Raw genomic sequence first — 27,374 nt, 5'->3', positions numbered from 1 at the left:
ATACTCTACGGAGGTCCGCGGGACAGCAGCCGAACACTCAGCCTGAGATATCGGAGCCCATCTTGTCAATTTCGAGGCTTCAGCTTCAGCGCTTAGAACAACAAAGGCTGTTCAGGTCAGCGAGCAGTTTCGGCGCTACACTATGCAATACTCGGGTCCATAAAGCCCGGAGATTTCTTCCCTCAGCAATCTTCCGTCTCTTCATCCAAATCGTCGACGAGCCGGCTCAGGGGCACTATATACGGCGTGCTCGTCAAGGGTCTTCTTCAGATCGCGAGATATCTTCGCCATGTTGTCCGTGTGATTGGGGACGCAGCAGCACAGGTCCTCTTCCTCCGAGATGGACAGGCCTTCTTTCCTCTTGGGCACCGGTCTGGCGCCCGCGGCACGCCGGAAGAGGTCCTGCACCTGGGTCATGTGATTCGACAGTTGGTTGACGTTCGCCACGAGTGACGAAATAGTGTCGGACTGTACCAGTCCTCCAGCGCCCTTGCCGCCGCTGGCAGCCGAAGACGACGGATGCCAGGAGGACGGGTGTGAAGACGTGGACCTGTCGATCTGGAAGCTCATGTTGACCCAGTTCGCCATGCTGACGCCCTCGTCGTTGTCCACCTGCGCCTCGGCAAGGACTTGCATCGGCTGGCTGGCCGGGCTTCCGATCCTAGGCGACATCAGGGCATCGAGTGGGTCAACGGGTCTTGTGATGGCCCGCGAGACATCCGCGAGATTGTGCGCGAGCGGGCCGACATATTCCTCGAGGGGGATCAGCCTACGGAGCAAGGGCGAAGGAAATAAATAAAATGAGGGGCATAAACATTTTAGACAGTGCACACGTGAGTCGCGTATATACCGCGAATTCCTCCTCCTCATCTGCGCAGTGGCTTTTCCAGAATACTTGAAAAACCAATGCGAGAAAGACGGAAAACACACAAAAGCACCGGACGAGCGCTGACACAGGACGGTACTCGTCTTGTGTCCTTTTTCTCTTTGTTCTCCGACGTTTTCGCGGTGGTTTTTTAAGTACGCATCGACTGGAAACTCACCCACCTCTCTACGTTACACAGTCTTTCCGGATATGGCCTTTTTTAAGAAAGGGATAACCTTAGCTCGCCAAAAGGCCGAATGCCCCGTATTCAATAATTCCACTAGACACATACGACAATCGCATAAAAACCCGTACGTCGCAATATGTTACATATCAAGAGTTGCCTGTATGATGCTTGGGAGCATCTGGGCTCGTATATCCCTAGTGCCTCGCGTACCGCAGTGCTGGGGTGTTCAACATGGCTTGTTCCTTTAACAATAACGAGTCTATTTTTCCCTATCAAGTAATTCCTGCAGCCAGGCATGAAGTTGTGCATTGGCTTTTAGCCAGCGACTCGATGTTTTACTTGAAGAAATACTGCAGTTGACTGCACGATAGATCAATTTGTGCTTACTCCGTAATTACGGTACAGTCTGCTCGTCACCAAACCCACATTGCGGCAGGAAATGGACTACAATAGAAGGCATCACAAGGGCGCAATGTTCAGGGGACAATATGAACGAACTTAGTACAGGTGACTGAAGAGGGTGTAATCGAAAAAGATACTCGCAAAAAAGGTGTCTATATTGACAATATTATAGGAAATCGTACCTATTCGCCATGGGAGCTCCGGTGTGCGGCGGGAAGGGGTTAGGCTTAAGTGCCTGCGTCAGCGCCTCCATCTGGGAGGCCAGCGTGTTGAAGTAAATGCTCAGGTCTGTGTGTTCGAGGACCGGTTCCGACGATAGATGATCCGTCGACGACCGTTCCTTCAGCTGAGGCCGCGGCGCGTAAAGCTGCTGGAAGGGCGCCAGGTTGTGCAGCGCGTTGCTCACATTCTCCCGGTTGCATAACCCACCGATGATGTTGATGGCCGCCACCTTAGTGGCGAACGCGTCCGCCGCCGATACCTCAGTCAGAGGCACGCCGCTCCCGACCACGCCGGCGGCCGCCATCAGCGTCGGCTCGTCGATCTTGGTATACTCGGAGAATGAGCGCAGTTCCTGGAACAGCATCTTCCGCAGTTGGGTCAAGCGCAGCGTGTTACTCTCCCACATCTCCCAAATGGGGTCGTCCTCGTATGGCCGCGGATGCGCGGGCTCCGGTTCCTCCGCCTTCGGCTTGGGAGGCGGCCGAGGCTTGAGCCTCCGAGATATGTGACTCGTCGTGGGAATCTTGGGGCCATCGTCGGTGTTCACCGAGGACACTGACTGGTGAGCGCTGAGCTCGCCAACGTCCAGCTTCTGCGTGGCCATGAACTGCGACGCCATCGAGACGGGCACCTGGACCGTCAGGAACTGGCTTGTCAAGCCCTTGCGTACCAACCAACCGGTCGTCACCTTGGCGTTCACGGAGAAGTCCTTGCCCATCTGAGGTGCGGCCGAGACCCTTCGGCCACCGCCACCCTTGCCTCCAGACACCGACTGATGCACCGCGAATCCCGGAGGACTGCTCGGGATAGCCGAGGGAGGCCTCGCGTGGCTCTGGCCGCGCAGGTAGATGTTGTCGACGATGTCCCTGAGCTGAAGAGACTGGCAACTGATCTGACCCTCCAGGCGGCCGATATCCTCGCGTCGCGACGGGTCGTAAGCCATGGCTAACTCGATTCGACAGCTGTCGAGAAAGTTCCGACACTTTGCCCGGGCGATGCGTGTCGCGCTTTTACTTACCACGTAGTGTCCACACGAAATTTGAAATGGTCAGCAGCAATCTAACGCGGGGCCTCCCGAGCGTGGCCCCTCCTGTATTCCGTAACAGTAATAGTAGTAGTAGCCTCTACTGCATGGCTCATACCCACTCTGGGGGATTGGCCAAGAAGTCACCAATCTTGTTTGTTTGTTTTTCCTTCAGCACTATGGCACATACCCACTCTGTGAATTGGCCAAGAAATCCCAGTTTAATATTTAGAAGTTAATTTGAACAATATGGAATAATAAAAAAGATTAATAAAGAGGAAATATTAGGTAACATATCAAATAAATACTGCAATTACATTACATGCTATTTCGCTAGTAGACCAGACCCGTAAAAATCTTTTAGGCCCCCGTCATTCTCTTCGAGGCGCGAGCCTGTTGATGATGATGATGACGATGTGGACTTCTTTAAACCCGACACATATATCAGCGGCAATAGTGGTGTCAAGAATTTGAACATAATTTTTCAAAAAGAAAAGGCAGTCTGTGCTCATTCACAAGAAAACTAAAGGTAACAACTGAAGAAGATTTGAGATAAAGCACGTAGGGATAATCCAACGGTACTAGACTAGATTGAACCTAATCTAGTAACGCTGGGGATAAAATGCTCGATGATAGCATCGCAATTTCTCCTGTGGTTGCGGCCAAGCTGTAAAGCTACAATGACTTCAAGGTGTTCGAAAAAGCAAGATGAAGAAATATATATATATATATATATATATATATATATATATATATATATATATATATATATATATATATATATATATATATATATATATATCCACAGGTCTAGTGGCACGTACTCATTTTGAGGTAGAGAAAGCGCGTTTTAATGGTGCTGATGATGTCCTACGTTACTGCCTCACACCCACCCACCCTGGATAGTTGACCAAGAAACGAATTTTTTAAATGTGGAAAATTGAATTGCATGAATATTGAGACAGTTGAAAATAATCAATATAAATTAATTATGGTAATTTACAATTTTAGGGTTAAAACCGCCCTGATTCAATTTAGTATTCTTCTAGAGCGGTGCACACATTCCTGAGACAATGGCCTTATGAGAAGGCTTCTAAGGACAGAATATTTGAAGTATAGTGAGATCCAATCCATTTCGATTAGATGCTACTTTAATGCTGTTTCCGCTGAGTAAACGGAAGCGACTGCGTGTTAAAAGAAAATGTGTTTTAATGACTCGTCCTGACTACAGTATGAACACAGAGGGGATAGAGCCAGACCAGCTCTATGCCTATAAATATTTAAATTTTACTTAACTTTCTCCTGCATCATCCCCAGTAGTCAAGCCCATATTTTGTACGCCAAACAGTTCAAAGTACTTAACAAGTCCTAGTAATTTAACAAATCCTACTCGTGAACGGATTAATTTCAGAAACAGAGAAAACACTGAGAAAAATGGTTGGGCTTTCAGGGCTCTCAGCTCCTGAACCTCCCTGGTGAGTTTCTTCAAAGCCGAAATTATGAAGTTTGGCAGCTAGGTGTTCTAGCTAGATAAACACACTGGGCCGGGCTCACAGCAATCATTACAGTCATTGGACGCTCACTTCACATCATTGGACGCTCAATAACCACCCGCTCTGTTATACATACCGACGACTCAAACACGCTTGCAAAAATATTCGCTTAGGGAACATTCCCAAAAGCGGGGTGTCTGACTGAGTTGGCGATTGAAGATGAATAGGGACCAGATTTTAGGCAAATGCCTATTTTGTTCCTTTCGCTCCTATCGCGCCACTTTGTTAAGAAGGGATTTTACATTGTTTTTATAGCGCCTATAGGTGCCTATATTTTTGGCGTTTGTGCCTAAATGCCCGTAAGTGCCTATAAATGGCTATTTTCAAAATCGGGGCCTATATGAACACTATTTAGCCTCAAGTTTCGCTTCCGAGTGCAGTTTGAGACCGTTATTCATGTTACGGGGCAACACTGACTGTTCGGAACTCTGTGGTGTTCAACCTAGTCCTCTAGTTCAACCAACTTCCGGAAAAACAACCGCTAGCAGCAGTAAAAATGGGACGCGCCGGCCAGCGTACGCCGCGGCGCTGATATGGGGGGGTGAGGTGATTCTTAAAAGGAAGAAGGAAATGAAAATGGAAATTGGGTGTGGAGTGCACGATAACTGTCTCTCAAGTGAGGACACCTCAACCGATACACTTCGATCGGTTGGCGAATGCGAAACCGCAAAGAGAGCAATGGAAGAAAGAAATACGTAGTTTGCACGCACCTTTTTGTTTTGTTTTTAATTCAATTTTTAAGGTGTTCAACGACGGGGGAGAAATCGTCCCCAGGGCCGTATCCAGGAATTTTTTTCGGGGAGGGGGGGGGGGGTTGTGTCTAGAACGGCTGACTGTGACAACTCCCGAACAGCTAATGTAGTATCACCCGAAAAGCTAAAGTATGAAAAAAAAAGGGGGAGAGGGTCAGAACCCCTCACCCCCTCCCTCCCTTAGTTACGGCCCTGATCGTCCCTACGCGATTCGACCCGGCCAATACGAGGCATCCTTCCAATGTGGTCTTTTAGCGGTCTGGCTATCTGCTGCTGTCCTGCCCTTCCCAGCCACGTCAAAAAGAAAGATACCCAGGAGTGTCTTGATTCGACAGTGGACACTTGACTCACCATATGCTACAGAATAAAAGGAGAGATCGTGTTCTGCGAACCGTGCGGGAAAAAGACTATTGCACGGCTATGTTCAACTGTTGGCGCCTTTGTGCTATCATAAAAAAATAACATTTCTTGCTTTCCTGCGTAGATACAGGTCGCGAACATCTTTGTTTTGGAGATATTGGCATTATGTATAAATTTATTGTTGGAGGCCTAAAACGTTGTTTTGCCTATTTTTGGCGCCTAAACCACGCCTTTTTAATGCCTAAAAGTCCGGCCTTTAATGATGAGTGCAGGATACTTACATAAATAATAATAACTTCGCGTGTGTGCATGCGCCTGACACTTTTCTTTCTTTCTTTCTTTTATAGCATTGTGCAATGCTTCATCCTAACATTTTCCCTTCCTCAATGCCGGGAATTTGAATTTCATCCACGTGCTTAGCAACGCCACACTTCAGTTGTTATTGGTAACAACGACGGTCATACGTTCATATCCAGGAAACAATGAAATGTGGCAACGTGAAGTGACACGTGACCTCGATAAAAGGTCAGATCGCAATGTCAGAAACGACTGATTGCCCACAAACCCACGATCGAGAGAGCATCAATTATCGGAAAACGACGCATACGAATACGCGTGTCACCGCGGGGCACCTTGGAGGGCCGCGTTTATGTAAGCTCGACGGCGCCTGCTTTTTCGCGAACGAGGCCGCCACCGAATTATGAGGCATAAGAAGCTTCGCTTGATACAAAGCATTTACATTCAATTAAGCAAACTATGTACTTCATTCTGTATTGAGCTCCGTACAATTGATTTCCTTGAGGCATACGGAGACCAATAACCGAGCACTCTCAGTTTTGGTTAGACACAAAAGGAATGAAAGAAATATTTTGAGGGTAAAATATGCAGGTCTGCTTGGTGTGCTACGATATGGAGGACCAGTACTTCATAAGATTCTCTTTAAATGTAAGCAAACTGTTCTTGTTTTTCCAAAGCAAAATAACAGCCCGGAAGTACCTCGTGAGCTTGTCAGCCGTCGTGCGCGGGTGCGACGCACGCAAATTTTAAAGCGGGAAGACTCAGGACATTTGGACATCCTCTTTATGCTCAAAAATTTTTGATTTCATACAGTTAAACCTCGATATAACGAAATTCTTGACATGACAATGTATGTCACTTTTCACAACTTCATGTCCGTAGAACACCAATAATAATTGTTGGGGACTTAATTCCCAAAACCACGATATGATTATGAGGGATGCCGTAGTGAAGGGCTCCGGAAATTTCGACCATGTGGTGTTCTTTAAAATGCACCTAAATCTATGGGCCTCAAGCTTTTCGCCTCTGTAGAAACGCGGCCAGGATGGCCGGGATCCGATCACGCGACCTCGGATCAGCAGTCGAGCACCATAACCACTAGACCACCGTGGCGGGTCATATAACACCATGTGTTTTGAATCTCAATATAACGAATCGTGTTGATCTCGATATAACGAAGTTTCAGCGCGGCCCGAGGCGATAAATTTTAAACTTCTGCTGGGGCCAGTGGAATTATGGTCGAGTTGCACGCGTTTTTTTGCGAACGCTTATCATATATATTACGACAGTTCGTAGGACTCCCTTTTTTTTTTTTTTTTTTTTTTTGTTCACGCGTGCCATTCGGCCGCCTCGAAGAGAACTTTGGTGGCGCAGCATCAAGCCACGGTCGCCGGATCTCAGGTTAAAAAAAAAAAAAAAGTTTCTTTTCTTTTTGCGTAACTGAAAGTAGTTTTCTTGCACTGACGTATTACGTCTACGTCTTCCTGATCTCGCGGGCGTTTCATTATTTATTTATTTATTTATTTACCCTCAGGGCCTTTCGGCGTTACAGAGGGGAGTGGGTTACAGAGGAAATACTTGGAAAGGAGCAAATAATAACAATGGTAACAAAACACCGCGATTAATACAATATTTGTTAATTATACAATACCAGCTGAGTATGTCGATATATTGTACGAGGAAATGAAGAAAAAGAAATAAATAAGATGAAAAAATAAAGTGAGTCTTATTTGATTATTATACAATATTAGCTGGACATGTAAAATACAGCCTGGAAAACAAGACTGTAGGTGCTTCTTTTTATTTAAGACATAATGAGACTGACAGATGTAGCAATAATAACGCACCATATAAACGGGCAGGTAACATTAGTTGATACAAGTGATTGTTACTATACAATGTTAGCTAATGCTTTACGAAACTTTTCGTTGTTAACAATAGATACAATATCAGCCGGAAGGTCATTCCATTCACGTGACGTACAAGGGAGGAATGATTCTGAAAAGCATGTTGCGTTACAAGCACACAGGGGCGTAGCCAAGGGGGGTTCAACCCCCCCCCCCGAAATTTTTCAGTTTTGCTTGCGTATATATACACGCACACATACAAACGCACGCACGAACATACATAAAGTATGGTTGAACCCCCCCGAAAAAAATTTCTGGCTACGCCCCTGCAAGCACAAATTCTAACTTTGTGCTGATGATCAATGCGGTGAGATAAGTAATATGGTCGTGACGTGAATTCCGGGTGTAGAGTAGGATGGTGATAAAGTTTATGAAAAAATGATAAACGAGAAATTTTACGGCGTGTAGCCAGTGACTCAAGACCGAGATGTGATTTCATTGAGGATGCACTTGCCATTCGGTTGTAATTCCAAAGAATAAAACGACAAGAGTTGTTTTGGATTACTTCGATGGAATGAGTGAGGTTGTCGCGATAGGGGTCCCATATAGCTGATGCATACTCTAGCTTCGGCCTTAGCAATGTTTTATAAAGTAGTCATTTTAATGGCGATGGAGCGCGAGAAAAGTTACGGTGCAAATAACCAAGGAAACGGTTGCCTTGGTTAGTTATGTACTCAATATGTTTGTTCCATGTTAGGTTAGATGTTATATGTACGCCCAAGTATTTATATGAATTTGTAGCTTCCAAAGAAATGTTATTAAGATGATATATGGGGGCAAACAGCTATTCGATCTAGATATTCTCATAAATTTACATTTGTTAATGTTAAGCTCCATACGCCACTGTTGACACCACTTGCAGATGTTAAGATCGGCCTGAAGAGTAGTGATATCTTGTGGGGTAGTTATTTCTTTGAAAATTACACAGTCATCGGCAAACAAGTGTATATTAGAAGTTACCGCCGAAGTCAAGTCATTGATATAAATAAGGAATAAAAGCAGTCCCAGAACCGAGCCTTGTGGCACTCCGGATTGAACGATACTAAGGGGTGAGTTGTGATCATTAGCTGTTACGAACTGGGAACGATTAACAAGGAACGACTCAATCCATTTTGGAAGGTTACGGTCAAGGTTTAGTATGTGTAGTTTTTGGCATATGCCAAAATTAGCATGACATGAGTGTACGACAAACAAATGACGAGTCATGAATATCACGTCAAGTATGTCATGACACGGTCTTGGTGATTTAGCGGCCACTTCATAACTTGATATATACCAAAACTGGCGCGGCATGATACGAGTGTATAACATGATCGACAAGTCATGAATATCATATGTTATGTACAATATGGCAAGGTCATGGTGTTCCTTTGGCCGTTCCATCAGCTTGACGTTTACCAAAACTGGTATGGCATGACATGAGTGTATGAAGAAAAATAAATGACAGGTCACGACATGAATATCATGTCATGCATGTCATCAGACTCAATGTCTTGTTTTATCACACTTGCCAAAGCAGTGCTGTTTCGTCTGTATGAATATTTCAAATGACGCAAAAGTGATCATGATGTCGTATGGATAAGCGTATGTGCATAAGCTGCACCATTTGCTATATTGAAGGTAGCGGTGTCTCATCACGTGAGAAGCCATCTGTGGCAACTTCCGGACCGCATTCACTTCACAACAAGGGACCAGTTTTTGCTCATCAATTTTGATTTTATTCCAACAGTTGAAGAAACTCATAAAAGGTTACAAGGTCTCACAAAAGCATCACAACAAAGCCCTCTGTAACTTACACCAACAACACGCAATAACCAGCATCAAACTCTGTGCCATGACCAAGCGTTTCTGCACACACTGTCTGGCAAGCTTCAGTAGCAGTCGGTGTTGCCAGACAGCAAATGCACAACCGAATGCCCTGCTTCATTTCAAGTTGTCAATGTCTCCATTCTACAGCGCAAGTTGCACAACACATTTCTCTATGTGTTTCAGGGCAACCGTGTCTCATGTAATGATATCACACCTTCTCCACAGCACATCAAGAATCCTTGGCTTCAGGACATGAAAACAGACACCAGAATGTGAAAGTAATCCAGCGTGCTTCCCTAAAAACCATGCTTCTCTTCCTGGAACAGCAAGCAGAGAGGCACATCCAATACAGTCTGGAAGACCGTCACTGAGGGGGCATAACAAAGACCTTCCACAGAGTGAAAAAAAGAAACAGAGCCATCTGTAAAACACGAGGTACATTACTAACACCGTAGTCTATTTGGATAATGAATAACTAAGTGGTGCATACACAACACACAGAAACAATGGAATTGTAAAACTGAAGCAGTGAAAGATACAAAGTACAACCCAGCTGCATGCCAGCAATGTGTTCAAACTAAAGTGCCCCGAATACAAAGATGAAAATATTGCGCCTTTTTCTGGCACCCAACAGCAACTTACACAAGGGGATGCAAGAAAATAGCTGCTGCTAAACTATAACAATTTTTTTTTAGAGGCTAACTGCAACAAAATTTTGGCCTATGTAAAAATATTTTAAGATAATGCAGATTTAGCGAAGCCTCTGCGTGAAGTTTCATGCCCATGAACGGCCACAAAAAATACCTTCTTTTGATAACAATACTAAAAAAAATTTGCATCACCATTACTGCTCGTAAAAAGCGACGCACAAATTAGAATGTGCAACTTATGTCATAGGCACTAACCATCATGTGCACATGTTGTAGAGTTGGATGCTAGTATTCAAAAGTAGTTAATAATGAATTTATATAATTACTCTCCCTGCTGTTTAGCAATATCAGTTCAGGTGTACGTACTGTACATTTATAACCAATTCAACAAAAGAGATACAAGGTTGCATATGGCCTTTAATGAACCAACTGAGTAACAATAATCCAGTCAGGAGCTTGCTGGCCATCACAAGCTTTGGACAGAAACAACCCCATTCAATCAATAAATAAAACAATGGCCCATGAGCTGCAGCTAAGTTACGACCAAAGCCTCATACAGCAAAAAAAAGCCAATGGCAACACAAATTGAGCTGCCCAAGTGATAGGGTTCTCCTGATAAGCATCATAAAAGATTTTAATAAAACAACGTACTGTACCTCAATAAATGCGCATAACCATGTAAGCAGTGCTTTAAATTAAAGCAAAAGTACTGTGGTGATAAATATACTGGATGCCTATGTTCAACCATATTGTGTAAATAGTGGTGTTGCACAACTGCTCTCGAGTGGAAACTAGCGAGAGTAACTACACAGCAATGACTCGCTTGCCAAGCCATTTACTTTTCTTACTAAGCAGATCATCGGGCCCATACCGTACCACTAAATACGGAATACTATTCCGTATATTTCACATCGTGCTTTGTGCCACTGGCACTGCCTATACAGGGGGATCGTGAAATATTCCATAATGGCTAATCAGGAAGAACCAACACAGAATAGTATTCCACATTTCGTGGTATGGTACAGGTCCGCAATTTTGTGCCACAATAAGCTTGTCACTCCATTTAGATGAGGACAGCATCATGTGTTGGCTATGGCACCAAGGCTGCTGGTACATCTTGCCATAACTGTACCCTGACAGTGGCCACATCCATGTCAAGCTATCACTGTCATCCCTATCTATGATGATTTCCAATGCTATAAGTCTTGTCACATGTCAAACTGCCTATTTATCAATTCCTGTAAGACATTTCTTTCACCATAGGTCTAGCACAAATCAGGCTGAGGTGAAGACAGGTCTTGAGAGGCCAAATAAATGGTGACCGTGGTCACATAACAGATCAGTGTTCAACAGCAATTCAGGCAATCTGTAAGAAACACTGGTAGCCAAAAGATAAAGCCACACTGCCAAAAAATCCAACAATCTACAAGGCTCTTTGCAACTATAGCGAGACATTAGTCGCATTTGGTGGTTATATCTCCCTGTAGTACAATTAAAGCCATGTCGATCCATCCATCAATAGAGTGCAAGGGTTCAATGTGACCCCTAACCAGCGGGTTATATAAGGTTCCATTTATTGGCCAATCGTATGGGACGCAGCAGGGTAAAGTATTTTGTTCCGAGTACTGAACAGCAAAGCACTAGTATATTTGTCCAAATAGAGCATACCAAGAATACAATGAGAAGCAAGAACTCCTGCCTGCTAACAGAAAGAAGAAACAATTAAGAATAAAATACTGAACAATGAAGCACAATGCAGCCGTAACAGCTTTTAAAAGCACCTGCTACAATAGACGATATGGAATCGATTACTGTGATTCGTTACTATGCATGTGCTGCTGCTCCAGCCAATGCAGTAATAGATCAGTGAGCTAAGATAGCCCCCAAAAGTGCAAATCCCTCTTCGCAAGAGTATGCACTGATATAGCTGCATTTGCATACAAAACATTGAAGGTGTGTACCACTGACGTTTCATCACACTGCTCATATATCCCCAGAAAAGCTTTTTTTCTTCACAGCTAGAATCCTCCACACCATACAAACACATTCCCTTTCGTTCGGCCCGCAATATTCACCTTCTATTGCGAGGTTGGCTTTTCCGTCGAATGTAGTTTCCTCGTGGCTCGGCCTACTGCACAGAACTAAAGAGAAACTGTCGCACTGTAACAATAGCGTAGTTCAAAAAGGTGCTAGGTGCTTTACAATGCTGGCCCTAATTACAAGTACTCACATTACACATGTACAAGTAAGTATCACGAATGGCATGTACGAAAGAGCATTCTAAATCAAGCCGAATTCTTAAAAGAGAGGGATCGGGAGAGAGAGCGAATGCACAGCAGATACTTATTGTGAGAATTACGCTAACAGATCACAGAACATACTCAACAAAACGTGTGCCACACAAAGACTACCGAGAAAGCGCATAACATGTTAGCGCTGCTATGTACACTATGTACAGCAAAAAGAGACTTAAGATCAGTATGGAAAGTTTAGAAAAGTTTGGTCTTGGGCTTTCTATGAGACAGACTTCCACAGAGAAACTTCTCACTAGCATAGACTAGGGCAACATTTCTGTAAATGCCGGAACGTTCCATGTTACTAACACTGTACAAGCAACAAAACGTGAAAATCCTTGCAGGCGGCTAATAAGCCTCGAATCCGACTTGAAAGACGGTCAATTGATGCAATACTTTACTATTCAGTGTGGCAAATATTCATGCTTACATTCACAAAACAAAAAGGCAAAGTTATAGCAGTTACGATCACTTGTACTACCTTTGACCTGTTTGCTTTTTTTTTGTGTCAATATATGAAGCATGCTGAAATATGAAACTTGCCAAGAAATACCTAATGTGGGCCACATTATAAACTAATGAGTCTCATTTACTTTGAGTTATCAGCAGCCTGCAGTGAACTGCATGTCGACAAAGTTAACTGTGCTAAAAAAAATCTACACTACAAAAGTGCATACAGAGCAATGCGTGTCCCATTTGCCATCAAGTGAATCAGAAACAGTGAAAAACACTGCAAGAGTGGTTGCTCAATGAGTTCATCTTACACTGTGTGGACATTTGGAGCTCTAGAAAAAAACTGTTGACATCCTGCACTAAGGTATGTCTTTATTGCTGAGAAAAATGATTAATGATTGCCTTGCAACACTACACACGAGTTGTGTGCAATACTACTGTCCAGAATGACAAAATCTAGGTGTATCGCCTAGCTAGTTTAAAAAAGCCTGTGTTGTTGAGAGATCAGATTAGGAGATATGAAGCGGATTAGATTACGAGATATGAAGCCATGTTCATTTTCTTGGTTCAGAATATTCCATTCTTCCAAGTGATTTGAGAAAACTTGCATCTCTGGCAAGTATCACTTAAACAAAGACACGCAAATGCTGCGATAAGAGTGAATGAAGCCTTAAATGCGATGCAGCCTGTATATGTAGGTGTTCCATAACCAACACTGTCCACTGCTTCCATCTTTCATAATATTTTGTCTTCTCTGCTCTACCGGTAAACTGAACAGCCACTAATAGCAACTTTTTTGTAACAAGATTACAGCGCGCTAAAATTTGTATCCGTGAAGACACACTGAACAGGTCGAGGTGGGAACTTGGATCGCTTGGTTAACAATTTCGAATATATTTTAATGCTGAAAGACATGAATAAAGGACACATGACACACATACTTAGTGTTATCCCCAGTCTTTGTCTGTCCTTGCATTTCAGGTGCGCACCATGATAAAGCAATATGAGTCAAGAGGAATGTTGCAGAGACGAAGAAGCTAAGGCTGTGATGAATGATATTTCAAGGCCCACTTGAGCTTTGAAGCATAAAAACGTATGTGCAACACATTTTCTTACAAATACCAGCTAAGACAATAGAGTAGCTTATGGCACATGAACAGCAAGGTAGCCATTACACTTTTCGGATGACTACTCCAAAATCCTACTACTCCACCGTCGCACTGATGCAATATGAACAATATTTGCTTCTTCCCTCCAATACCAAATAAAAGATAACTCCATAGGTTTGCAAAATACACCAAAAACTAATTTACACCTCTCCAGAGAGTACAATGTCAGTTGAGCACCATGTAGCCAAAGTACAGCAATGTCATCTAAGTTGAACACTGCCCTAAAATTTTTTGACTTGGTGCCCACTTCTGAGGTTCGCACCCCAAAACTCCGGCTATACCATCACACTCAGGCACCATCCATAGCACAAATAATTACAGGTAATGACCAGACACGAAAGCAACACATCGGTAGAGACTAGGAATGAGTCAGATGGGGTGGCAACAATTGGAAAGGAAGCCAAGAAAAATGGTCGTCGCCGCACGATCGCCCACTGAGTCACGGTATCAACCCGGTTATGAAATTTGTTTACCGTATTTACTCGATTCTACCGCGCCCTCGATTGTAACGCGCACCCGTTTTCCGCGACCAAAAAAAAAAAAAAAAGTAATACATCGATTGTAACGCGCACCCATTTTTCCTGAGAGAAGAGAACAAAAAAAGCCCGTAGGAGTCAAACTTCGCACATTCAGAAGAACAAGTATTTGGGTTTTAAAGAACTGAAGTTTCAAAAAAGTAAAACACAGTCAAAAAGCGGGCCTTGCCGCTAAAACTGTCACCACTACGGCGGCGATACGAGTCGCGTAATGGATCAGTCCTCGTCGCTGTCGGACAACTCCTTGTCGCTGTCAACACTCTTCGATTTCGGGAAACCGGCCCTGCTTTGGTCCACTGAAACCTTTTCGTGAAGCTTTGTTGTAAAAAATCATCTGCTGTTCGCGCCAGTCTCGCACGCACGTTTCGGGAACTCCGAACTATATCCGAACGACCGCGATGCGGCCAGATTTCCGTCCGTCTCTCTGCACATGTAATAACTATTCTTTTAAATGCGGCATTGTGGTACACTCGTCGAGTATTTGGAGTCGGCACTTCCATGCCGTTGATGCGAACGCAGAACGGGATGACAATCTCCTCAGCACACGTACGAACTGAACAAATGGCAGAAACGGCCAAGGCCAAGCAAGGCGCGTAGGAGGCGGCCATTTTGAAATGTCGATGGCAATACGATAACCGAGTTTCTTTTTTTTTTTTCGGTACTCGATTCTAACGCGCATGCGATTTTTGGACTCGTTTTTCCGGAAAAAAGGTGCGCGTTAGATTCGAGTAAATACGGTACTAGCAAACAGTCATGAACATGCCATGAATGCCTCTTTGATTATGACTGAATGCAGCGGTAGCAATGGGAAGATCAACAATTCAATCTTTATTTGGACTTTGTGCGGTAAACATTTGTCGCCATTTGTGTATTTGGAATCCAGGAGAACTCTTCGGGCTAGATGGTTAAAAGCACTGAAGTGACTTGGAAAAGACAAGAATGGCAGCTAACTTTGAGTTCAATGTTAGAGCAAATCCTCGTTGTCTTTCTTCTCGATGTCACTTAAGCCCTATAATCCCAATAACTTTTCCTTGGACAGTGCACAACAATTCAAAAATGTACATTTTCATTCCTTCCATCAGCATGTTACGCATAGCTATCCCATGCGACGTGCCAATGTATGAATAGCCTTGAAATGCTTTCACTACTGTAAACTATCCCTTTTCGCTCTGCAACTTGTCTAGCAAGGTTGCAGCAAAGCATAAATAAGTGATTTGTACAGAAGAGGAGAGTTTCAAAGAATTGCCGTATCTTTAAGATTCAGTAATGCTGAATGACATCCTTCATGACCAGAAAGCTTTGCGGAGAAGCTACACCTGTCTCCATGTTCCATCCATAGGCATACAAAATACTCTCCAATATACAGTGTCATCCTTCTTGCATCCCACTTCCAACAGACTGATTTGAACTGTTCTGTTTACCACTCTAGTCAAACTGTACAATTCTCTGGCAAAGGTTAGCACTTTTCTACTGTCCTTATAGGTTGCTGAATTTAACGTGGACTTTTCGCACAACAAACTTGCCCCATCTAGCGCAACTTTTCAGTTCCGTTACCACCTTGTCATCACCTCGCACCTAAGCATTCCAGTTCAGTCTGGAAATGCGACATGAACAAATGATAAATTGGAGAAGGAATATAGAAAACATATTCTGTATAACAACTGCAGGTTCACTAAAATATGCAGGTAGCCATAGGAGCGGCACATAAAAGCGCGAGCATGTATCAACTGGGCGCCTAGTGTTCATATGCGCAATAAAATTTTCGTCAATTAATGTTTACGCAACTGTCGAATGCTAGTGCGCCTAACAACTTAAATTATCTGTCATGTAATGGCATTAACAATCATGAAATCGTCAAATTCGTCTTTTTTTTTTTATAAGGGTGCAGAGGAAGAAGTGATGCTTGGATAGCACTTGGAAGCAATACTGCTTTTATGCTTAACTGTCATTTGTCACATGTTCAGCATCTCCATATTTGAACATATTTTTTGCTTGCTAATCATTTCTTAAAGCCAATATACACAAATTCTACAACTTTACTGCTCTTCTTAAGCTCCCAAAGTTGTTCACCGGCTCTGGCTGCCTGCGCAGTGCCACTTGAAAGTTGTATCGCATCTGCCAATTTCTTGGTTTTTCTTCACAACACATTTAAAGCTTTGGCTAAAACAGATTACCACTTCCCGTGGATCCCCTCCCACAGCGACCTACTCTCCTGACTGACAGCAAGCTCGCGAAAAGCATTGCAGGTTCTGGCAACCATTCGCGGTGTCCTGGAATGGGCCGTTGTCAACGTAGTCGCAGTAGAAGAGATTCGTAGGTTGCAGGCGCGGGGTGCCCAGCATGAGTTCCCTTAGGCCCTCACCAGTCAGCTGGAAACATCCCGAAACGTCAAGGTACTCAAGGTGACTCAGCAGGTCCCAGTTGGCCAGATATCTGCACCGCCAGTGCCAAATGTTCAAAAGCATTCAAAAAGTGTAAGCAGGTCTATGCATGAAAAGAGTAAGAACACCACAAGCAATCGCAACACACAAGCAGAATATTTTGCTAATGCGCAAGTAGCTATATCTGCCATGTTCAGTGCCCATGTGCTTTGAGTCATCAATTCGGTCTCGGCTGCAACTTGCTAGCATCCTCGTCAGCCCTGATAGTAGAACGATCCCCCCAGAAAGTTACTGGTCCAGGGTTTGAATCCCGGAAAAGGGAGTAAATGAAAGTAGTTAGGAGTAATTAGGAGTGAACTGGAAGTAAATTAACTAAAATACAAAAGTGAATGACTCAGCAAAAATAAAATAAAATGTATTTAGCTAAGCAAAAAAAAATTATGCATGGCTACAGAAAAACAATGCAAATAAAAAAGGTGACGAATTAGCAAAAAAAAATGATGGCCGACTAAGTAGTAACGGCTTTCATGGCCACGCACTCTTAGGATGCAATAAGGGACACTGAGATTTTTTGCCAACTTCTGCGCTTTCTTTGAGAAATCTGATAGGACTTCCTTTGTAGCTTTGTGCTGAAAACTGGTTGACAACTAGTGCTACTCATGCTGACTTCTGCAGAAATAATTTGCAATAAGTAGTTTATTTGGCCCCGTAAGTACACTACTGGTGTAAACATGTAGTCGAGGAGATGACGTGATAAAAGCTGCATAATGCCAGCTTTTTATGGCTATACCACACCATGAAACCAGGCAGCAACGAGGTAGCAAAGTTATATTACATACTTATGGCAAGTAAAAAAAAAAAAAGCACATACCATGAGCATAAATGTCGCAAGTATGGCTGACTTCGAGAGGCGTCAAAGAAAAAACTCCAAAGCATAGAAGGAATATAGAGGGTTTAACGAAACAAGAAAAACACAAATGCTTACCCTAAAATTAAATTTTGTTCCTAAAAAGAATGAATATAAGCGAGACACATGTTTGCAGAAAAAGAGTGATGCAGTGCTGGCGAAAAATGAACAACTCAGTCGGCTATATCAATGCCGGGTTTTTACCTGCTGTTCATCACTTCAAACAACAATATTCACAAAGTAACTAAGTATATTCTCGATAATTTGAAGTTTATTCGTTTAAATTCATTGGTAATTCAAGCTGCATGGCTTGTCTGGGCAGAGTTTATATTTGTATACGAAGAAACTTTTGAAAATTCGAACTGCGGGAATTGCGATCAAAATTTCTCGCTCCTAACGCATTTGAGAAAATGTTGCATTCCCTCATTTAAACGTGTCTCCAAAAGTTTTGAGAAAAGGTGACCGCCAATACCAGACATTCCGGAAGACAGCGCACACTAAGATTCCACTGCAGGTTATTTGCAAGATGGCAAGTGCTGGCAGCCAATGCACTCAGCTGCTATGATCATCACTGCAAGCATGGAAGGCCCAGCTGCAGTTTAGTGCAGGAAGAGTGCTCGCAGCCACCATAGCCATTGCCTACCACCGAGCTGAGTCACATTCTCCAGCACCACTGCTACTCTGAACGTCCAAACTCAAATGTAATGACAGAGCACCTTATGAACAGTACGTAGGCACTTGAGTGCAGCGTATTGTCTAACAGGCACCCATTTTCTCCTGTAGCCAACTTTTCCAGCTAAACAAAATCTTTCTTTAATGCTGCACACATACTTGATTGCTTGGCAAGTGCCATGTGATGCTATTGATATATACTATGTGCAGCGCAATGAAACGTAGACAAGAGAAGACACACAAACGACATAGACTGGCGCTGCTACTATGATGCACTTTATAAGTTACTTCAGGATTCATAAAAAACAAAGAAAATCTATCTTATTGTATGACCAAAACACAAAACAAAAAGCTCGGCAGATGGATTCAAACATTACAGAGGAGACAATAAGTAAATCAGAAATTAGGGACAATGCCGATATTTTCCAGTTATGCATTAACCTTATTCTTGTTCACACCTTGGCTGTTCCTTTCAAAAGAGCACGCAGTTAATATTTACTTTCATTTGGAGAAAAAACTAAAGAATAAAAACTTACAAGAGCCCACTGTCTGCGATGTTGAAGCACCCTGAAAGATTCAGGTGTCTCAATCCACCGAGACTGCTTGAGCCTTCCTGCGTTGGATCCTGCTTCGTTGACAGGTTGAGGGACGCTGCACCATCAGAGTCGGAGAGGTCCAACTCCGACAAGACGTTAACAATGCCATTGCAACGGCTTCTGAATGGACAACCATCGCAAAATCGGCTCCTGCCATGTACAACGACAGATGTGGACTGGCTCACGGCCTCTGCGGGAGTGTCCCATGCATCCAGGGAGTTAAAAGACAGATTTGAGGACGGTGAACTGCCGATGTTGTACCGGTCGCAATGCCACGTAAGGGCGTCTTGCCACAAACTCGCAGGGCAAACGTTTGTCGAGGCTCTCCGCCGCTGGAGCAGACACTGTGCCAGCCGAGAGAGGCCAACATCCGTCAGCATGGAGCAACCGGACAAGTCAACGTGCTCAAGCTGGGAGCATGCGCCATGTTCTTCGAGCCTGCAACAAGGGCATGCACAAAAACACCAGCACCTCAACATTTGCTTTCATAAGAATTGTAGCGCATCGTACAATCGGCTCTCACTACAATTAACTTGCACACAACATCAAAATAGAATATACAGTCGAACCCACTTACAACGATCCCACATATAACGATCTATCGGTTATAACGACCATATTTGGGTGCACTTACGATTTTCCTATGCTAACCATTGAAGCTGCGTCCACATATAGCGAACATTTTTGAAAGCCTCCTACTTTTACAACGAACACTTCAGACACGGTCGCGGTAAAAATATGGCGCATACGAAGCGAAAAAGAGTTAAAACATTCCTCCTAAATTGAGTGAGAGGGGCGCGCGCTCGCGCGTGGCCCGCTCCAGTTTACTCGCGATCCTCGCGACTAAGATACCCAGATCGGCGAGCACCGCACGCAGATTTCGGACGCTGCGAGCGAGGTCGCTCACTTTTCAGGCGTTTCTTCAGTGGTACAATGGCAGTGAGGAAAAAAAAAATAGTAGGCAGCATGAAGCCTTGCGGTCAGCTTTCGCACAGTAACCTTTCCTGACGCTGTTCTCTGCAGCTACGACCGCCTGCGATGAACCAAACAATGCCTTGGAACGCAAGAAGGCATGAATGCAAGAAGTGATAACCGCGATAACTTTCCATCGCAAAAAGGTTCACTGCGTCCCTAAACTTGTCGACGCCACAATGTGCCGCAAAAGGTCGTCCGTCTTTTCGGTAACGGCAGAGACCGGTCGATCGGTGATTACGACTTCCGCGCGATTGCGGCGATGCTTTCGCGGATAAGCATCAGAAAAGAGCGAAGGCGAGGTGGCGGCCGTCGATGAGCGTGCCATTATGACTTATAGCCGACAACCTTATATCACAGTCATCCGTAGATATCTGCTCGGCTGCGCGTGTGGCGTACTACGCCGTACACTGCGGGTTGACGGCGGTACGAGCAACGTTTCTAGAACTACTTCAGTTTGAAAACTCGGCACTGTTGCGCGGCTCCGCCGCAAGCGGAGGCGGCGAGTGGCGCTGTAGTCGCGTCAGGCTTCAGCGAGGTGCGCCGATGCGGCCGCTGCTACGGCTGCTATCGTATCGGCACGCCGGATCAGATGCGTCACTGCGTTGTGTCGACGAACAGATAGTCCAGATTTTGTAATACGCAGCAAAATAGATTACACGTTACACATCCACAATGTCGACATGTTCTGTGCCGGGCTGCACAGCGGCAATAGGACAAACAAATGACCGCGGCACTCTTGGGCTCAGCATGACCAGGCGGGATAAAAGGCGGCCAGACAAATCGCAACTTAATAAGCAAATGTACTGTAGCAGTGCAGCTTGCTGAGCCAGTTCTTCATACTGAACTTGAGAAAACCGTGAAAAGAGAAGGAGACGTTAAGTTAGGGCAAACTTGATGTTTTATATCCTTTTTTTTGTACTTTTGCTGAGAGCATGGTGCATGTTTTCTCCACTTCCTTAACGAGCACCCCACCGTGATGGCATTAATTGAAGAAAGCTCCTCCGTTCATGTCTTCAAAAAAAAAAAGATACACGCCTTCCTTCTAAAAATCCAAACAGACTTACACCACTTTCGATTCCTCTTCTTATGTTACGTAACTTGCATATGCTGCACGTGCCTGTTTTTTTTTTTTTTCGTGGTTATTGTTGTGTATAAGTTGCTCTCGTTTTTTATGTTTCTGTGTGTTATTCATAATTATTTACATATCTTTGAGTCTAACTTGAATTCTGGGAAAAACGCGATGTTTGATTGCACCCTTTGTTCAGTTTTGTTATGTCATGTATGACTGGTTATTCGTGTGTGTACGCTGGTGATCGGTGCTTTGTCAGGCTTTCTTTGCCTTTACGCGGATCCCCTAGACAACTATGTATACTGGTTGTCTGAAATAAATATGAAAAATATGATATAAACCAATGTATGGGGCAGATTTTGCGCCTCCCTCTTCTTAGGTGACTAGGGAGGGGGGGGGGCGTTCACCCCCCCCCCCCCCCCCGCCCTCTGAGCACGCCTATGGAGTGCGGTTTTCAATCATATGTCAGTGTAAATCCAGCGTGGTGTTGTCTATTCCTTCCTTCGTGTATGCGTCTTTTTTCGCTGGCTTTGTCAAGTATCATTAATAAGCAAGTCATGAAATCCAGGAAATGGCTCGTTTTTCCTGAAAATCTTCAGAGGTAGGTGTGTAATTATCGTAAATACTGAAGCAACCTCGCAAACATTTCAAATAAACATGTGATTCATGCGCATTTTTTGACATAACGTAATGTAATCTATAAATCTACCACCTCTCACTTTCATTAATTGAATTTTAATGATAGTGTTCGGCTAATTCTAAAGCACAGAGTTCGGAGAGACTGATGTATTGAAAGCATGGGCTTGGTGAGAAGTTGAATTCCCGGGGAGAGGGCGGCATAGAAATACCGAGCACACCCCCTGGTTACGCCACTGATTCACAGTCAAGGTAACATGCGAGTAATAATTGCAGGAAACGTTTATTCATTTGATTATGGGGTTTAACGTCCCAAAGCTACTCAGGCATATATAAGAGACGCCGTAGTGGAGGGCCGCGGACAATTTAATTCGGAAACCTGGGGTTGTTTAACGAGCAACGAAGTAGCGAAGTACGGGCACCGAGCATTTTAACTAGTCGCGCCGGTCCGAACTTAGTTCATCGAGCGCGACTAGCTCTTTTCCGCAACTTGCACAAATGATCGAGTCAGTCATGACTGACAGCTTTGATCTTGATCCCGTTTCACCGCGATCACATTTCATTGAGTGGCACGTCAATAACTTTCCGTATCACGCGCTGGCGGGACTGAAATTCTGCAATTGCGCCCTATACAATTACGGTGGCTACTACATTCCTTTATACTGATATGAATAACGGCAATGTGCAGTGACGTTTCCCGGTATTCTTGCCGTTCTTTGGGCACTTCACATGATCAGTAATTCGAATTGCAATAAAACCTGTAATTGGGCAAAGTGAAGGCTGTCAGAGGAGGGATTGCATGAAGGGAAAGCAATAAATGTTATTATTCCTACGAGCTTCCGACGAAATTATGCAATGAGGTATTTGTTTCCAAATAGTACCTACAAGAACCTTTACAGACTCTACTAATAGCCAGGCAAAAAAAAAAAAAAAGGTTAGTGAAATCAGCTCTTCTGGTATTTCACTATTGCACTTAGCCAGTGAGCAACGCTAATGTATGTATATCAATGAACATGACGAGAGCAGCAGCGACGGTCATGCTCACGGTGTCTACTGTCATTCGCGTAACACAGAACACGAGCAGACCCGGTCTCAGATATTGTTGCTAAACGGTACCATTTAACACGATTACCTTAACGGAAAAATAAGTCGTTTTCGCAACTGTGTTGATAAGCAATTCAGTATTTGCGCGGACAATCGCAGCTGTCCGCCGCCTTCACTCGCGCTTTGCCGTCTGCTACGTAGAGCCTGTTGCTGCAGTAGCGCCACCTGCACCGGAAGTCGGTTGCGCGCCGCTTTCAGAGTACGGCGGAGGCGGGGAGTTTGGCAACTGAAACAAGTTCTATAAACGTTGGGTACGAGCGCATCATGCTTAGCCATGCTGCCGTTCGCAAGTTCGGCGTCGCCGCGTCGTGCGAGACCGCTTTAAAGTGCGCGTTGCTTTGTAGAAAGGAAATTAGCTGTTGTTGAGCGGCGCGGGCACCGAGAAACGTCGATGCACTGACAGCGAGCGTATACTGCGTGTTTGACTTGGTGACAACTGAAGTGCGCCGCGCATCGTCGTGCAGGGCCGCGAGAGCATCGCGGAGACGTAGAGTACGCGTTGCTTGGAAAATGCTTGTTTTCGCCGCGTTGAACGAAGAGGCTAGTCGCCGCACCCGTGCACGGTCCGGAGTGAAGCAAGCACGAAGAACGTACAAACGCGCGCATACGGCATACAGCAAGCGGCCCGGCAGTGACTCCGCGACCCGAGTAGGCGACGCGCTGCACGCAACTAGCCAGGGATGATCGGCTCCACGTCGCGGTACCGCGCTTCGGTGAAACTGTGTCAGCTCATTGCAGAGGCGGTTAATTCACTCGTGAGCACGCAGCGGGCGTCGCTTCACGACGCGAAAAGGCTTAGCTTGTCACCGAAGGGGTTGATAGAACTTTAATAAAAGTGCACGAAGAAAAAAAAAACGACTTGGCCGTTAAGCGCACGTTTTTAAGGGCGAGTCCATATACAACGAACTACTGATATAACGACCACTTTCGCGACACTTTCGAGTTCGTTATAAACGGGTTCGACTGTATATCTGACAAACGTGTAACGTCTAGTCTTATGTGACGATATTGGAAATAAATATATTTAAACAGAGCTGTAGCTTCCCCATTTTTTTAAGAAGAATGGGAAAGATAAATTAATTGTACATTGAGAGGCACACAAAATAAGTCTGTCATTGTGACCAAAACATGGAAGTTTATTTATAGAAGGTTTATTCCAGTGGTATACAATGTTTCTAAAAGTAAATGCATCAGTCAGCTTGGGTGTTAAAGGGGTACTGACACGAATATTTTCAGTTGTTATTTTGCGTCAAATGAAAGGTCAAGCCCCCAAGAGCCTGGAAAAGGTAGTGCTAAGCGCGGCTGCGCCCTGGAATAGTAATTACAGTATGTTTTTAAAAGCTAGTTTCGGTTCCTACTGTTCCCTGACGTCACAACACGGTATGAGCTTCTCGTCACGTGCTCGCACAATACATAATGACGTTGCCACGGCCGCTCCGCGCCGTGGCTCCGTTGGTGACGCAAAAGCGGCCATTTTGGAAGTTTTCATGACGCACAAGCGGCCATCTTGGAAGTTTTGGTACCTGAAGTCTTCACAACTAGACAGACTACTGCGTGAAGTCACCAGAATTTGTACTGTAGCCTGACGTCAAGCTAGTGTCGATGTCAGTAGATGCGCCATGGAAAAATTGACTTTAATATCAAATTAAAATATCTTATCAGCATTTGCTGAGCTTCACACTTGCTCAGAGCCGTCTCTGCATGCAGTAGGTTGGTATGGCAGAGTAAACTCGCCTTCGAAAAAAGGTGTCAGTACCCCTTTAAGATTCGTGGCCCTATAGAGTACAAGCCTCCACCACACTACACATCCGTAGACAATTTCAAGGGAGCTCTGAACTGCGTGCGTGCAATACAGTAGATGCTCAGTAAATGGAAATCTCTTAAACAGAACTGCTGCTTAAATGAAACAACTGCCTCTGATATTATTGGTTTCATACTTGAATTCTGCACTCCAGGTCATCTCTCTGTAAACGTAACTCCTGTTAATCAAAACAGACTTTCCTGGTCCCTTCAGGTTCCGTTTAACGAGTCTACTGTATATTATGGCATGAATAGCAACCGCAGTTTCATCTGCAACCGATGCAGCTTCAAGTTGTTTTTGTCTCAGTGTGACAAGCGTGCGATGCCATAAACATGGCGAAAGCTGTCAAGAACGGAGATTAATTCTACTGTGGCCTCTAGAGAGGCATTAAAACTCAGAGGATAAATCACGATTACTGGACAATCTGCTGACATTCTAACATAGGCCTAGCACTGCAGCCATGTTGTGAATGAAGTCGCCAGGTGATGAAAATTCTGGCTTCCACACTGCTATTCTACAAAAGAACAGAATTCGCAGATTCATTCAGTAAATAAACGTATGTTGCTGAAGTAGGCACTTATTATTGTTTTCTTGATACATTCGATCACTTGATATTTGGTTATTTCTGACAGTTTTTGCAGTCCTGTGAAATCCGAATGAACGAGGTTTTACTCTACATTGAAACAGTACATAAGCAGCTTACCCTTTGAATGATGTGTCCCCAATGCCAGTGTACGAGATGTCCAGGTGACAAACTTTGGGGCAAAGCTTCAGAATGGATCTTAGCTGCAAATGTAGAATCAGCATCGTTTCTTAACAAGCAAGAACACCTGGTTAGAACAGTATGACTCAGCAACACAAGCATCCCTTTCTACCAAAACACGACAACCTACAAAAATAAACAGGAGATAATGGGAGTGTACGTGTATAATTAAGGCACACATTACGTCTAGGCATGTGCGAATATTCGAGCACTTCGAAGATTCAGACGAATATTACAGTATTCGAATTCGCTTCGACACGAATTTAAATTATTCGAAATTTTGAAGTATTCGAAATGAACGAGTAAGCGTATATTAGACCTCATGTAACCCCCTGTAAAGGTGGTTTCATTGCAGCATAGGAGTACTGTGCTGTGAAAACACCTATCCAAGAAAAATCCGCCATGCGGCAAAGCCCTACTACGAGGTTAAATGAACACATTACCCTCACATAGATTACCCATTTCTTTAGGTTTAAAGGCTTTTTGTACAGGCTCATATGCTGTAAGTATAGTGAATTTTAAAACTTAACGTATTTTACTGGTTATCACTTGCATCCTACTCAAATTCAAGTCCTGCATGTATTCAAAGTTGCTCCCACTTCACTTCCAAACCAAAATGAATAAAATTCACATATGCCTTGTTCCAATTAAAAAAAAATATTGTGCAGGTTAGTTGGGTCATGACAAATATGCTCATTTTTCTTTATAATATGTGATATATACTATTTGAACTATTCAATTCGAAATTATTCATTAAAATCACTATTCAATTCGAATCTGAAATTTACTATTTGCACATCCCTAATTACGTCCCATCACAGTGGTATCTTTCCAGGTAAGCTAACTGCAATCTTTTTTTTACGTTGTATATTCTTGACTGCTTAACACCTCTACATCATCGCAAGGTTTACTTTTGGGAATTGATACGGCTGCCAGCTGATCAGCACACGAAGGTGCTGGCTGGAGCCAATGGATTTCAACGGCCAAGTCTATCAGAATCTGAAACTTCAGACATCCTTATAGCTACTGCCGCTATAAAGATTACCACAAGTGACTGATGACTGGAGAATCAAAACAGTAACTAGCATTCAAAATTGGGGCTTTTGGAAGGGCTAATACAGAGTGTTAATGCGGGTTTGTTGGTACATACTGAACTACGAGTAAACAGCGCTACAACACAGAGCTTGGTCCTGTCCCTTCTTTCTTTGTCCCATTGTAGCGTTGTTTACCCGTAGTTTGGAAGGGCTACTTTACGACTGCCACTCCCACTTTAATAAATGTATCGCGCCTGCGACTCGCATTCTGGCACCCTCAAGCAAGTGATGCTGAGTGTCACAGTGTTCCTGCACCACTACTTGGAACTTGTGCTAACCTTTGTCCTCTGCAGGTGAACACCCTAGCAATTTTTTAATAATATTGCACGAGTGCTACCACCAGGATACAGTGGCTTCTAATATCGGCGAGAAGCAACGAGATCAGCGCTACGACAATCAGCATCACACTGGCTTTCTGAACACATGATCACATAGTTGAAGCTGATGATGTGCATGCGTATCTAAGCAAACAGCGTAGCAACACGAGTATGCTCTCTGTGCTTGCGCATCATGTAAGAAATCTCGTTACTTCTTGCCTATATTAGGTGCTACCATGTCCAGGGGTCAACGCTCGCGCGTAATTACAATAAATAGCAAGGTTGTACAGTGGCACTCAATACGAGTTGCAACGCGGCTGACATGGTTGAAAGGGCCCTAAGCCTACACTGTAACATCGGTAAACATATTTCTTTTGCAAATACCAGCAATCGAAACAGTGTTTACATCACTGTTTCTATGCCGGCGCCACTGTGCAGTGTTGCTGCCGCTTTGACCACAGACGGCACATTGCAACTCATATTGCGCATGACTGTACACAGGGTCTATGGAACGTGGCTGCGCCAAAAAGGCGTCCAAACTATCATGCATGCCCAAAAAATCGGTCCTTGACTGCTAAA

The 27,374-nt window shown here is 44.1% G+C and overlaps 2 protein-coding genes across 2 annotated transcripts in view; both read right to left on the bottom strand.

Moving 5' to 3' along the window:
- Positions 1 to 2,619, bottom strand: part of LOC119372331 (uncharacterized) — a 35,328-nt gene extending 32,709 nt beyond the window's left edge. The window contains exon 1 of the mRNA XM_049419848.1: positions 1,637 to 2,619. Coding sequence (XP_049275805.1) covers positions 1,637 to 2,619 — 983 coding nt within the window. The remainder of the gene's footprint in view (positions 1 to 1,636) is intronic.
- A 12,766-nt stretch (positions 2,620 to 15,385) lies between these two features.
- The window catches only part of LOC119406984 (F-box/LRR-repeat protein 5), a 28,843-nt gene continuing 16,854 nt past the window's right edge, over positions 15,386 to 27,374 (bottom strand). Inside the window, exons 7-9 of the mRNA XM_037673803.2 lie at positions 25,325 to 25,407; positions 18,977 to 19,474; positions 15,386 to 16,913 (exon numbers count right to left, since the gene is read on the bottom strand). Coding sequence (XP_037529731.1) covers positions 16,685 to 16,913; positions 18,977 to 19,474; positions 25,325 to 25,407 — 810 coding nt within the window. The 3' untranslated portion in view covers positions 15,386 to 16,684. The remainder of the gene's footprint in view (positions 16,914 to 18,976; positions 19,475 to 25,324; positions 25,408 to 27,374) is intronic.

Source organism: Rhipicephalus sanguineus, chromosome 10 (assembly GCF_013339695.2).
Source record: "Rhipicephalus sanguineus isolate Rsan-2018 chromosome 10, BIME_Rsan_1.4, whole genome shotgun sequence".
In the NCBI taxonomy this organism is placed as follows: Eukaryota; Metazoa; Arthropoda; class Arachnida; order Ixodida; family Ixodidae; genus Rhipicephalus; species Rhipicephalus sanguineus.
Note: the sequence above shows the minus strand (reverse complement) of the source record. Positions and strands in the feature narration are given on the sequence as shown.